Raw genomic sequence first — 13,977 nt, forward strand, 5'->3', positions numbered from 1 at the left:
GAAATGCTGCACTCTGACACCACACTGGAGTATATGGTGCTTTCACCCACCCTGAGATTGTAACGCCAGCAGAAGGCAGACCATGGACAGTGGTGAGTGCATCTTCCCCATCCTTTGGATATACCCATATGCTCTTGTTCTCATCTGCGCTACTAGGGATGCTCCCCGTGTCATTGCAAATGACGCTGAGAGGAAAGGAGCAGCCATGCATTACAATGAAATTTTTTTTTTTTAATTTCTATTTAAAATATTCTTTTTACATTGTTTTAATTTTCCTCGATTTTCACATCTTAAAACAAACAGGGGAAACCATCTCGCTAACCAGATTTTTAAAACTACTTAATTTTCCTATTTTTAAATGACAAAGAGGACCTTTTCTCCCGAGTGTCGTTGACACACTCTAGTGATTTGAGTAGGAGCGAGGACGTTTGGATTCTGTTCCTGGCTCTGCCACAGACACCCTGTGCAGTCTTGAGTGAGTCACTTCCTCTCTCTCTGCCTTGATTTCCCTATGTGTGAAATGGGGATAATTTTACAATGCTTCTCCAGAGGTAAGAAGCAGGATTGAAGACCAGATGAAGGAGAGGTATCAGCCTTTTATAGTCTTTTCCAGGTGTAAGAATACCTCTTTGTCCTTACTGTGGAAAATTATAGCAAAATGGAGTCTGGAGTCACATGGGCCAGTCCCTGCATACTTTGCTGAGTTGCAAGGCGTATTTGCCTTCTCTCAATGGGTCAGTTGTATAGCTGATGGTCCTTAATGGGCCATCAAGCAGGCTAGGCAGAGCTAACACCAACTTGTCTGGGAAGTTTCCCAGAAGCATAGCATAAGTTTGAAATACAGACAGTATAGAGCCAATATTCATAACTTCAACTACAAAATTGATACACACATATAGACAGCATAATTATAACCAGCAAACTATTACCTTGTCTTAGACACCTCATTTGACCCCCTTTATACAAGATTTGGTGCCACTACAGGACTTTGGTTGCAACCATGTTCTATATGGTCCCAGTTCAAATCAATAACGTGACACCCAGCTGAGATGAGTCCCATTGTGTAGGTGCTGTACATGCGTAGAGAGACAGTCCCTGCCCCTTAACTATTTCAATGGGATCTTTGAGTTACCTTACACTCTTTGAAAATCCCACCCATAATAGGCAAGACAGAGAAACGGTGGGTGCAAGGAAGTATGTTCCCCTTTGCAGAGATGGTGAAACTGAGATGCAGAAAAATTAAGTGACTTTCCCAAGGTCACACAGGGAGAAGGTGGTGGAGCTGGGGAACAAACCCAGGTTTCCTAGATCTCAGTCCAGTCTTAATCACAAGACCATGCTTCCTCTCTAAGGAGTTTTTGAAACGCCAGTAGCACATGCCCACAGTGAACATAGATTGCGAATAATAAACGGGCAAACGTAGGGCAAGGTCTAGGGCAGCTGTCATGGAACACGTGTGCTTCGAGTAGGGCCAGTGCTGTTCAGGGATAGAGGATCCGGAGCCTTGGCATGGCGGGGAAAGGAAAGAGGTGCAGAATGCCATTCCGCTTAACTAAATATGGGGGGACGACAGGGAGGTCACCTCATTGTCCATGCCCTGTGAAAGCCTACAAGACATTAGATTACGGATTAGAAACCCTAGACTGCAAAATGTACTCACATTACGAATCCCTGCTCAGTTGTGTAAAGGTAGCAAACTCCAGCTCAAGGGACTTAGGACCTGATCTCGCAAGGCACTTCAGCACATGCTTAACTTTACCACCAGCACAATTGGAGCCACTGGGACTACTCCGATGCTCAAGTGCTTTTTCAGCCTGGGGCTTAGTGGTTATTACTGACACAGCGCTTATGGCAGAAAACACGAGTTACTCTTTTTTAGAATGAGTTTTCTGCTAATCTGTTTATCTCTGCAGCCCTCTCGTTCGGTTCACAATTTCCATGAGGGGGTGGGGAAAGAGAGTTTATTTCTTGCTGCTATCACAATGTGTTGCGAGTGCCTGAGATGAAAGGCCCAGTTTTGCCTGACTGGTCTTTTTCGCTACTGAAATGAGGGAACTAGGCCTTGATGGCAAGAGCTGAGTGACAGAACGAGAGAGAGAGGGGAGCTATGGGCACTAACACCTCCACGAGAGAGACTAAATATGCTAATAAGTGATGATGAACCATTCTTTCTCAGAAACTGGTTGTTTCCATGAAGGTCACAGAGTTTGAAGAGAGTGAGGGGGGCGTCAGAAGCAGCTTCTGCCTTAGCAGGCACCCTATCTGAAACCCAGGCCAGGTCTACACTACAGACTTACAGCGGTATAACTGTGTGGCTCAAGGGTGTGAAAAATCCACACCCCTGAACGACATGGTTATACCAACCTGGCGGCCTAGGGCTGCCAATTTTGATTGGACATATTCCTGGAAGTTTCATCACATGACATAATCTTTAATGAAAGACTCATCTTTAATTCCTGGAGACTCCAGGACAACCCTGGAGGGTTGGCAATCCTAACCTGGCCCCTGGTGTAGACAGCGCTGTGTCAACAGAAGCTCTCCCGTTGGTGTAGTCGTGTCTTCACTAAAGCACTACAGCAGCACTGCACATGAAGATAAGCCCACAAACACACATTGCATTAGCCCGTAGGTATGTCTACACCGCACACGAAGGTACGATTGGTCACACAGTTATGCCTACCCGTGCCAGTTTTAATCTAGCTAATGAGGACAATAGTAGTGCAGATGTGGCGGCATGGATTTCAGCTCATGACAGTTCCAGGGTATGTACCCAGGGTCCCCAATGGGCTTGTATTGGGGTGGTTAGCCCACACTGAATCCTGTACGGCTCCATCTTCACTCGTCTTGTTACCCGCACTAGCTAGATTAAATCGACCATGCGTCTGCCTGACCGCACTGCATGAACTTGCCGTGTAAATGTGCCCTTCGTCTAAATGTGGGTTTAGGTCCCTGACTTTGAAACTCAGGTTCTGTATTTCTGGCTAGTGCGAGAGGATCATTCGCCTGTGGCCATAGCCCCAGAGTAGACTCTCCTCTATAAGAGCCAGGCAGGTTTTCTGCTGAGTTTATTGGGTCTGTTGCTGCTACTGTTCAAAGTCTTCTCCAGCCATCTTCTGAAAATCCAGTGGCATCGCCAACTCCGTTACCCTGCACCTGGTGCAGCCATTTACAGTGCAAAATGGGTGTAAAACGACCATCTCTGGATGAGAGTTTAGCCCACCCCAATCTATGAGTCCTAGATTCATAGCAGGTGAGGATGGAGCAGACCTGTTAGGTCACTTGTGGTTCATTGTGCAAGAGTCCGTGTAGGATGGTTTTCTGGTCCATTCTGCAGGGCTGCATCCGGTCTAGGTTTAAATGCCCCAGTTGATGGGGTTTCTGCTACTTCGCTTGGGAGGCTGTTCCATAGCCAAATACATGCCATGGTCTGGAAGCGTTTTCTTTGATGCTCAGCCTAAAGTTTCCTGTTCCTCATTCCATCTCTTTACTTCTGCATAGGTTGTGCAGCTGAACACAAATGCCTCTTTTTTCCTCCTGCTGCAGAATCTTCCCTGAGCTGGCTTGAGATCTGTCCCCTTGTGCAATGAGACGATCCAGAGCATAATGAATACGTGGGGGGGAAATAGCCTAAAGCACTCATGCCTACCTCCATGCCCCCTGAAATTAATGGGCATTTTGCCAGTGACTTAATGGGAGCAGAGAGGGGCCAATGCTAAGCATTTTTTAGCATCCTACCTTGTCTCCAGAAGGAGTGAGGAGCTCTCAGCTGGGACCCACCTCCCCACTGCTAGGCTGGTAGGGACCATGATGAGATGGTCTCAGCTGGAAATCGCAGCTCCCATGTTCATCTAGGAGAGGAACCAGGCTGAGCTGGAAGTCTCTCTGTGCAGGTCTTCTGGTGCGTTTGAAAAACAGAGTGGTTGAAGAGCATGTACAGAAAACAGCCAAAGGACCTGGAGGGGGGCACTGGACCCCATGTCTGAACTAGTTCCCTGCCCTGGATATTTTTTTATTTATTTAGCATGGTTGTGAGTTTTGCTGTTACGGGGACTTTCAAGGGGGGATTTTCTATTAGTATTTTGAGAGATGAAACTTTAGGAAAATACCCAGAACCAAGAAGAACCACAAGACTTTTTTTTTTTTTTTTTTGGCGTAAACATGCCCATGAAACTCCAGAGTTCAAGGGGCTGTTTGGCTCATTTCTACTCCGCTCCTGCCAGCCACTTCATCTCTCCCCAATTCTTTGGAAAGCTTGGCTCCCAGCAGTGGTGTTAGCGAGATAGGGCAGTGGGCTCTCGTGCCCACTACACTTAGAATGGGACTCACTCAACAAGCTGATGAGGGAAAGCCAGGTAGGAAGAAGTTGTCTCCTTAGTCAGTCCTTTCTGGCTTGTCAACTGCCCGGGGGGGGGGGGGGGGGAGGGGGGAGGGAGTTAAGCAGTTTTTCTTGGGACTGGAAATCAAGTAACACTGAAAACTTCTAAAGAAAGCAAAACAGGGGCTCTTTAAAGAAAAGTTATGTAGATGAGCTATCCAAAAATGGTTAGTTGAGTCACTTTTGTTTTCAGTTCAGTATCACTCTCCAAAGCGAAAACCAGACCACTGTGGGGTTGTGATGTTGTCACTCAGAGGTTAAGTGCGGGCAGATCTGGTCAGCGGTTGGATGAGAGATGCAGTGCCCTTTAAATTACTGAACTCCTGCCTTAACCTGGTGCTAGGAGGCTGCAGGAGGTGCGGTCTTGGAGGAGATTAAAAAAAGACAAAGGCCTCACTAATCACTAAAGATCCCACTGGGCTTCTGGGAAGAGTTGGGGTGTTTGCCTCCGTGTCCCCTCCAAAGCCAGGTAACTGGATTCTGCCTCACTAAATTCCACCAGCTGTTTCAACTGATGGTGGGCACCCTCCAGGTTTCCTGCCCCATATGCGGTGGTGTAGCTCTCAGTGAGGGGTAGCAGCTCTCAGTGGTGAGCGAAGTTGTTCCTGCTGCCAGTTTTGGTGGGAGGAGGTGTTACACTTCATCCTTGGAAACATCTGGCCCTGGCCACTGTCAGGGATAGGATACCGGACTGAATGGGCTACTGGTCTGATCCATTCTGGCAGTTTTCCCTGATACCCCATGTAGTTTGGTCAAAGAAACAGATGGAGACCAAAGTGTCTGTGCTTCTGTATTATGTCTAGGACCCCCCAGACGGGGATTGTCCTGGATCCTGCGGGAGGGAAGGGTGTGTGCACAACACACAGTTATATCAGACGTTTGATGACAGAAGCTGGCAAGTGACCCACAGCTACATGCTGCAGAGGAAGGTGAAAAACTCCCAAGGTCACTGCCCATCTGACCTGGGGGGAAATTCTTTCCCAACCCCACATATGGCGATCTGCTAGACCCTGAGCATGGGAGCACCAACCAGCCAAGCCCCTGAGAGAGAGGGAGAGAGCTCTGTGCCACCTCGGAGCCCTGGCCCTCCCTGCCAATGTCCCATCTCCAGCCAAGGCCTAGACTTTTGAGAAACTTTGTGGTAAGTTCACAGAAGGCTCTAGGAGGAAGAGAACCATGACTTTCTCATCGCTCTATAGGAAGACTAGGCCTCCTTTGGTCTCACATCAGCATGAAACAATCTACAACATCTTTGCTGATTGTCACCCAATACTGAGCTAACCATTGATCTGAATAATGCCATTACCTATACTACAGACCTAGGACCTACAGGTGGCAGTGTGGCAACAGACTCCTGAAATAATGGATCTCAATTCTCCCAATGCATAGGAGCAATTGCACAAGAGCTTCCTAGAGCTGAGACCCGGCACAAACTGGCATTGCAAAGGCACTGCAGAGAGACAACAGCCAGCAATCCGAGAAAAAATAGAGCTGAACACCGCGGAGGGTGGTAACAACAATGGGAGTGAATGAATAATTCAAACTCAGGAATGAATGGGTTTAAAGTACAAAGGCAGCATAGCCTATGGAAGAAACAAAGGGCTGTGAACCAATGGGTCATCACTGGCTCTGCCAGTGACTTGCTAAGCGACCTTGGGCAAATCATTTGACTTTATTGTGTCTCAATTTCCCCATTGGTAAGATGGGGTCTGTCTCTCAGGGTCATTACTTGGTTGATCCCTGTGTGAAGCAAGTGCTAAATGTTACTAGGGGGTTGCAGATGTCCTAGCAAACAAGTTGGGCTTCAGAGCCAGGGCTGCAACTCCACAGCACTGTCTACACAGTAGAGCACTAGTAGGAGCCCCTGGGCAGGGGCTCGCTGCCATGGGCTGTGTAGATAAACCCCAAGAGGCCACGTATCTCCCAAGATGGGATGCATCTACAGCTCCCCTCAGAGCCAGAGGGAACTGAGGACTTTCACGGCTTGCAGGATCAACTTCTAACCTAGGTAGCTGATGACTGGAGGCTGAGGTAAGAAACCGGAGTCTGTTTTAAACAGCGGAAAGCAAAATGCTTTCACTGGCCTCTGCATCTTCGCTAACCACAGGAGGAAGAGCTGCTTGTCTGCGATTGCTCTAGCACATCACTCCTGGCTCTGAATTTACTCTTTCCTTCCCTGTCTTCAGCAGGCAGCATCTCTGAGTTCAAAGCATAAGTCAGCTCTGACACTTAGAAAACTATAATAAATTTCAGCCCGCTTCAGTCAACTGTATCCTGTAGGTGAGCTCAGTTCTTTGCTCTGTAGTCTTCTGTCAGGGAACAGCTAGGCCAAATTTATCACAGACACAGCTATACTTTTTTAAATTCACATTAAGTAAGCTTTAGCCCACAATTAAGAGGCATGTATGAGCTATGCATGGCTGGTTGCTGACTGTGTCCTCGTCCCCTGCAAGCGAGAGAGGCTATTTGTAAAGAAATAACTAAAAATAAACCAGACATCGTGATAAACCAAGCACAAGTTAACTGTCTTTAACTTCATTCACCTGGTTTCTATTTCTTGCTTTTATATTAACTTGCTATGTGACTTGGGGTTTGTCACGTAAGCCAAGAAACTCAAAGGTCTTTAGGCGCCTCTCACTGATTTCAGTGGGAATTAGGGACATAAAGACCTTTGAGCATCTGGACCTTAACTTCTTTTTTATGCCTCAGTTTATCCATCTGTGCAAGGCTTAATAAGGTTTGTCAAATGCTTTGGGATTCATGGGTGAGAGACGCTATAGCAGTGCAATGTATTATGTTAAAACTTGGAGACCATTTTCAAACTTTATTTCCAGGACAAATGTACATTACCTGGGAACCCCTCTTAATGGCAACCATTAATATTGGGCTTCCTCCTTCTCTAGGTAAACAGGTGAAGGTAACAGCTGTTTTGAGTCTTCCCTTCATTTTCCAGGTAAGAAGTTAAAAACAAAAAAGGGACTTGGTTGAAATCTAGCTGTGTTCATGCACTGAATGTAGAGGTGACGGTACGGATAACTTTGATAGATAAAGCAGCAGCAAAAGTGATTCTGATAGAAACTACTTTTCATATTAGAATCCTAAAGGGTTTTCAGGTGGCCACCTAGAGCAAAGTGGGGAGAATTCACAGAACAACTATCTGAATTATTATCCGTCCAGGGCCAGTGAGATCTGAGGAAAGAAAGAAAGAAAGAAAGAACTAAAGATAATGAACGTAATGCAAAGTGACCATTAAGGCTGGGATGTCCAGAAGGGCTTCCGTACCGACAGTCTTGCTCCCATTTCAGTACCTAAACAAATGGCCAGGTTTCCCACCTGTTGGGTGCTGAGCTCTTTGGAAAAATCTGGTCATAGTGACCTGATACTGCAGCCTTTGCTCATGTGAGAAAGGGCTGCAGGATTGGGGCCTGATCAGTGGCACATTGCAGGAGGAGGAAGAGTTCCTCATCTGCCATGAACGCCTCCTTCATTCTCTTCCTCCAATTCAGAGTAAAACTAGAGCTGGAAAAGGGAAACGTAAAAGAATCTAGCATTACTGAACTGTCCATTCTGACCTGCTAGCGAGCTCTGTGCCAGGACCAGCTGTACTCTAGGACTGCTGCATCTTTGGGAGCATGCCTCATCCGCCCCACAGTATCACTCTGCAAGGGGCTCTGTGAAACAAGGAAGGTTTTGCGGTGGGTTTCTTTCCCCTTTCACTCCTAGCAGGGCTTCAGATTGTGTGCAGGATGTGGTGAAAGCCAAGCCTGGCAGCAACGAAGAGTATGCTAAGATTCATGGCGATAAGACAGGCAGATGCCACCCAGAGGGGAAGCCTTTCATCTTTGCATACAGCAGAGAGGAAGGGAGGGTAGTAGAGACTAATGGCACAGATTAAAGCAGGGTGCAGCTATCACAAGCTCATGCTGCTCTTTAGGCTACTCTAGTCTGGCAAGTTGAGAGAGAAGCAGCAGCAACAGAACTTGAGTTAAGCAGTAGGAGACTCTGAGTGAGAAAGTGTCTCTCATTTCCTGGTAGCTTCACTCACTGGATTTTGTCTGGGCTGTAGTGCCCCTCTCTTATTGTTTTAGTACAGAAAGTCATTGAGGTGGGGGGCCCCAGTCATGTCATCCCCCAGGGGCCCTGTCCACAACCACACCAAAGTTCTTCGTTTCTGCTACTTCACAGGCTTACTCATAACAGGGAGAGCAAGGGTAGCAATTGTTTTATGCAAGTTCTCTGGCCTGTGTTACACAGGAGGTCTGATTAGATGACAGTGCACCCATCTAGCCTTGGGATCTAGGAGAGCCAGAAAGCATCTAAGGAGAGCTGGGCTTCCAGTGCTGTCTCAGCGTTGCCTACTCTCACAGTTCTATCATGAAGCTCACGGCTCCGGCATCATGGAATCGTGTGAGCATTTCCGCTTTCGTTTTTAAAAAGCCAATGTTTGTAATCCTTCTGGCTGGTGAGGAAAGCTTGACAATGTGAGCCTTCAAGGCTCCAAAAACCAGAAATCAAATAGGAACCTTAATTCCCCCCCACCCCTCCCCATATTGAAGCCAATCTCATGATTTTGGGGGGACCTGACTCAATTTTTGAACACTTGTGATTGGCAATGCCGCCATGTCTACATTCCATATCAGTGAAGTGACTGTGGTTCATTCAAATGTTGCTTTGTAATTCAATCGGTGTGCATGCTGGCATTTCTACAATACGCTCCATTTTAGTGAGATGACTAGAGGGCCACTGAAATTCGGTCCCAGCAGAGCGAGGAGTCTAGTAGTTCAAAGCACACCTGCACACAGATTAAATTAAAAAAACACACCAACATTTTAATACACCATGGGCTGAAACTTTAAAAAAAATCTTCCAGGCAGCACCACTGAGCGCAGATCTTGAAACAAGAGCCTCTTTAAGGAAGGAGCTGTGGGCAGTGCCAGTCTGACCGTCTCACCTGAATATCTATAAGGAATCCAACTCCCTCTTCAGCATCCAGCTGCTTTCTTGGTCAAGGGAAGCTTTGGCCAGCTTGTCTGGACTAATGCCACCCCTCAGGTCTTTCTGCAAATTCACCTCGTGCCAGCAGGTCTTCTGCTCACGAGGGCAACATTCCCATTGGTGCAGAGGCCACACTGATATTAGCAACTGACTGCCTTCAAAGGATGTGGATGAAAAAACACGTCCACAACTGATTCAGGGCTCTCAGCCCTGGCATATGGGGCTGGAAGCCTCACAGGATCAGTTTCGCTCTTGCAGTAATTAGCTGCTTCCCCCTTGCAGAGTTGCCTGTCGATGAAGTGTTACGCCAACCAAAGTTTGAACTGCTCAAATTAAGGTTCAGTTTTGTTTGGCCTTTAGGGACCTGTCAAGATCAGTTCTAATTTTATCCAAAAGTCTATCCCTTGGGGGAGTCTCTGAAGAACCTACAGGACACTTTGAGAACAGGGATGTTGATGTTTCCTGGCTAGGCTCACTTGGGTCGTTACATTCCATGTACAGCAGGGGTTCTCAAGCTGGGGGTGGGGACCCCTCAGGGGGTTGTGAGGTTATTACATGGGGGGGTCGTGAGCTGTCAGCCCCCCCCCCCCCCCCGACCCCACTGTGCATCCAGCATTTATAATGGTGTTAACTATATTAAAAAATGTTTTTAATTTATAAGGGGGGTGTCGCACTCAGAGGCTTGCAATGTGAAAGGGGTCACCAGTACAAAAGTTTGAGAATCACTGATTTACAGGGTCTATTGCATACATTTTCTACCCTGACGTGTTGCTGTGTGTTTCATGATACTGCTTCTGTTTCTCCCCTGAAGCATAGTGGCCTTTGAACCTTTTGGAGATTCTTAGTGATGAAACTGCTAAACGAGAGTGATTTCTTGCTTTACCTCCTGCAATCACTCTCGTTTAGCAGTTTCATCACTAAGAATCCCCCAAAAGTTCAAAAGCCACTATATAATTTTAATTGTATGTATTTATGGTTGTGCCTAGGGTCCCCATCCTGGATCAGGGCCCCATGTATAAAAGCCAGCTATTATTAAATGGCACCGCTCTGTCTGTTCCATGTCATTTGTTATTCCCAGCATTTATATGCACTTCCCATTATCTTAAGGGAAGTGGTGTGAGCGAACATTCAAGGAGGAAAGGCAGAAAATTCTTTGTGACCAGAGCTGGTCAGGAAACGTTTTTGTTCCAATAAGTATGAATTTTTTTTTCTGAGGTTTCTGGTTTTTCTACAAAAACATGAAAAAAATTTAGTTAAACTCCAGCATTTCCTATAGAATTTCCATTTTTCATCCCAAAAAAAAAAAAAAAATTGACTGAAAAGCTCTGACCAGCTCTGCTCATGATGCTTGCCAGGGAAAGGCTTGGAAGTGATCTGGGATTTCTCTGCTTTTGGAGGCTTGGTGGTTTTACTCACTTTACATTCCCAGTTCAGGCCGCGCTCCTGCAATGAGTTATTTACCAGGGATCTGCCTCATTGCAGGGTAAGGCCTTGAGCATGTTTGTTTCCTTCCCCTTCTAGTTGTGCACAGGCAACAATGTCACTGACTACTATGACGCCAACATGACTGTCGATTACAACATGTTTGAGACGCTCTGTGAGAAGGCTGAGGTCCGGAGCTTCCGCGCCGCATTCCTCCCAGCTATGTACTCACTCATCTGCTTCGTTGGGCTCCTGGGGAACGGGCTGGTGATGCTGACCTACATTTACTTCAAGAGGCTCAAGACAATGACCGACATCTACCTGCTGAACCTGGCCTTAGCGGACATCCTCTTCCTGCTGACGCTCCCCTTCTGGGCCACGAGCGCAGCCAAGTACTGGCTTTTTGGGGAGTTTGCCTGCAAAGCCGTCTACTGCATCTGCAAGATGAGCTTCTTCAGCGGGATGCTGCTGCTCCTGGCCATCAGCATTGACAGGTACTTCTCCATCGTCCAGGCCGCCTCCGCCCACCGTCTCCGCTCCCGCATGATCTTCATCAGCAAGATCACGTGCTTCTCCATCTGGATCCTGGCCTTTGTCCTCTCCATCCCAGAACTGGTCCACAGTGGAGTGAACGCATCCGAGACCCCCCGCTGCTCCATCATCGCCACCACCGACTTGCACAAGTTCGACACTGGCATCAAAGTGTCCCAGATGGTCTTTGGCTTCCTAGTCCCCCTGTTGGTCATGTCCTTCTGCTACTTTGTCATCGTCAAGACCTTGCTCCAGGCCCGTAACTTTGAGAAGAACAAGGCCATCAAGGTCATCATCGCTGTGGTGATAGTCTTCGTCGTCTTCCAGCTGCCTTACAATGGCGTCATGTTGGCCAAGACCATCTCAGCTTTCAACAATACTGACAGCCTGTGCGAGAAGAGTAAGCAGCTTGACGTGGCAGACGACGTGACCTACACTCTGGCCTGCTTCCGCTGCTGCCTCAACCCCTTCCTCTATGCCTTCATTGGCGTCAAGTTCCGCAACGACCTCTTCAAGCTTCTCAAGGAGCTGGGTTGCCTGAGCCAGGAGCGCCTCTGGCATCTGTCGAGCTGCCGGGAGAACAGGCGGTTCTCCTTTGCTATGGAGACCGAGACAACCACCACTTTCTCACCGTGAGGGGTGTTCTGTGCCTGCTTTGACTGGGCCAAGGCTGGGGTAGTCCTGCATCTTGCAGCCATCTTGAATTACTGATTTGAGCAGGGCCAGCCTCACCTTGGCCAGAGAGCTGTATCAGTGCAGAACAAAACCTGTTAACTCCCCCACATTTCAGGAAATCCAGGTAGGTCTACAGTACTCCATGTGGGAGAGACTCCGCTAAGGCTACAACAAAGTACTAAGCTGGGGGGCAATTAGACCTCGTGTTAATTGTTCCATTTCCCCTCAATTCCATTTGGGCATCATTCCTCATTGCTCCCATATAAAAACCTTTTTCTTATGTGTGTTACAGCTGAGCTCTCCGGAGCACCTCCTTGCTTTGAATGCCGCATTTAACAAGACTGCATTTTGCTCTCTTACACACACACACTTTGTAGCACTGATCCAGCTAGTAAGACAGAATGGGACCAAGCCGTGCCTCAAACTCCAAGCTCACCACAATACATGGTATAAGCTAGCATTGACTTCTGATTCTTGATTAGGCTTTAGTTGCTTGAATGCTGGAATGAATCAGTATCCCTAGCATGCTACTCCCAGTTCCCTCCTCTTCACTCCAAAAGTCAGAGTTGCATAATTAACCCTAAAACTACAGATTTTTAAAATGAATAAGTTTGATAACAGTCACTGTTAATGCAAAATCTCGAAAGTTTGCTGGGGGAAACAATGGCTTTCAACGCACTTTGCTTGTGCTGAGATTTCGGATTTTGCCTATATAGTTCCATATGGTTTAGAGCAGGGGTTCTCAAACTGGGGGTCGGGACCCCTCAGGGGGTCGCAAGGTTATTACATGGGGGGTTGCGAGCTGTCAGCCTCCACCCCAAACCCCGCTTTGCCTCCTGCATTTATAATGGTGTTAAATATATTTAAAAGTGTTTTTAATGTATAAGGGGGTGTCGCACTCAGAGACTTGCTGTGTGAAAGGGGTCACCAGTACAGAAGTCTGAGAACCACTGGTTTAGGGCTTGTGCATCATTGGAGGCAGCCTCTTCACTATGGCAGAGAATTAAGCTAAACTTCACCAAGGCCACTTCAGTACTGAATGAGAGGGTTTGTCTACAAGGGGACACTCCAGATAAATAATCCAAATTAACTAACAGTGTGAATTTTAAAGTGGATTAGTTAAACCACATTAAATCCCTGTGTGGACGCTTCAAAATTAAAGTGGCCTTAATTTGATTTAATTCATTAATGAAGTTGAACTAATGTGCTTTAAATTCACACCTTTCGTTAATTTGGATTTACTTTTCTGAGCGTCCCTGCGTAGACAAGCCCTCAGTGTTTGTAAACTACCAGTTGAGAACATCTGGGGCATTACTGCATGATCCTGAAAATGGCAAAGTACTCTGGCCCCAATCTATCATGATACTTAAGCATGTATTTAATTTTAAGCACCCCGGATAGTCCCCAGCCCCTGCCGCCCCAGTGAAGTCAAATAGGATTACTCACATGCTTGACTTTAAGCACACGGGTAATAAGCATTTCGCTGGACTGGGCCAAAGTGTTTAGCAGGAATGAGTCCAGGGCCCCTATAGCTCTATAATATATATTTCTCAGTGGAGGGCTCTGACCTGGAATTTGTTTCTGACCTTGGTTTGACAGCTCATGGACGCCAGTCTTTGGAGCCTGTCATAAAGGCTGCTCAGGCTTTTCATGAGATGGGAGGCAGGTTTTCCTCAAGGAGCAGCGTTTTTTATTCTCACTTGCTGACCTCAGTTTAATAGAGGAACACGTAGATGTGAGTTCCCCACCCAAGCTCACTTTTCCCTCGAAGAAGCTGTAACAGGTGCCTTTTGATAACGCAAGGGAAATTTTAAAAAATAAACCTCCATAAACTCCTGAAAGTGCATCTTACATTCAGACAGTCAGTGCTATTAATGGTGCTCTTCGTTACAGTTGGATTTAAAAGTGACAGACAGCCAGCCATGTGTCTGTGGCAGCTAAGCAATAGATTACTGTCATGTAAACTAAGACATGGAAAA

At 46.9% G+C, this 13,977-nt stretch overlaps 1 protein-coding gene across 2 annotated transcripts; it reads left to right on the top strand.

Annotated features, from left to right (window-relative positions):
• CCR7 (C-C motif chemokine receptor 7) lies at positions 1-11,959 on the top strand. Of its 2 annotated transcripts, XM_065422724.1 has the most exons (3): positions 1-92; positions 7,279-7,328; positions 10,892-11,959. In XM_065422724.1, the coding sequence occupies exons 1-3, from the start codon at positions 83-85 to the stop codon at positions 11,957-11,959; spliced, it is 1,128 nt and encodes a 375-aa protein (XP_065278796.1). In that variant the 5' UTR covers positions 1-82. The 2 variants fall into 2 exon arrangements, with proteins under 2 accessions (XP_065278796.1, XP_065278795.1); XM_065422723.1 differs by lacking the exon at positions 1-92 and having other exon boundaries at positions 7,215-7,328.
• The last annotated feature ends 2,018 nt before the right edge of the window (positions 11,960-13,977 follow it).

Source organism: Emys orbicularis, chromosome 25 (genome assembly GCF_028017835.1).
Source record: "Emys orbicularis isolate rEmyOrb1 chromosome 25, rEmyOrb1.hap1, whole genome shotgun sequence".
In the NCBI taxonomy this organism is placed as follows: Eukaryota; Metazoa; Chordata; order Testudines; family Emydidae; genus Emys; species Emys orbicularis.

Bases quoted from the DNA above. Each gene is read 5' to 3' on its own strand.
- CCR7 (XM_065422723.1), top strand. From the start codon at position 7,215: ATGTACATTACCTGGGAACCCCTCTTAATGGCAACCATTAATATTGGG. The intron at 7,329-10,891 runs GTAAGAAGTTAA...TTCCCCTTCTAG, and splicing joins GTCTTCCCTTCATTTTCCAG to TTGTGCACAGGCAACAATGT.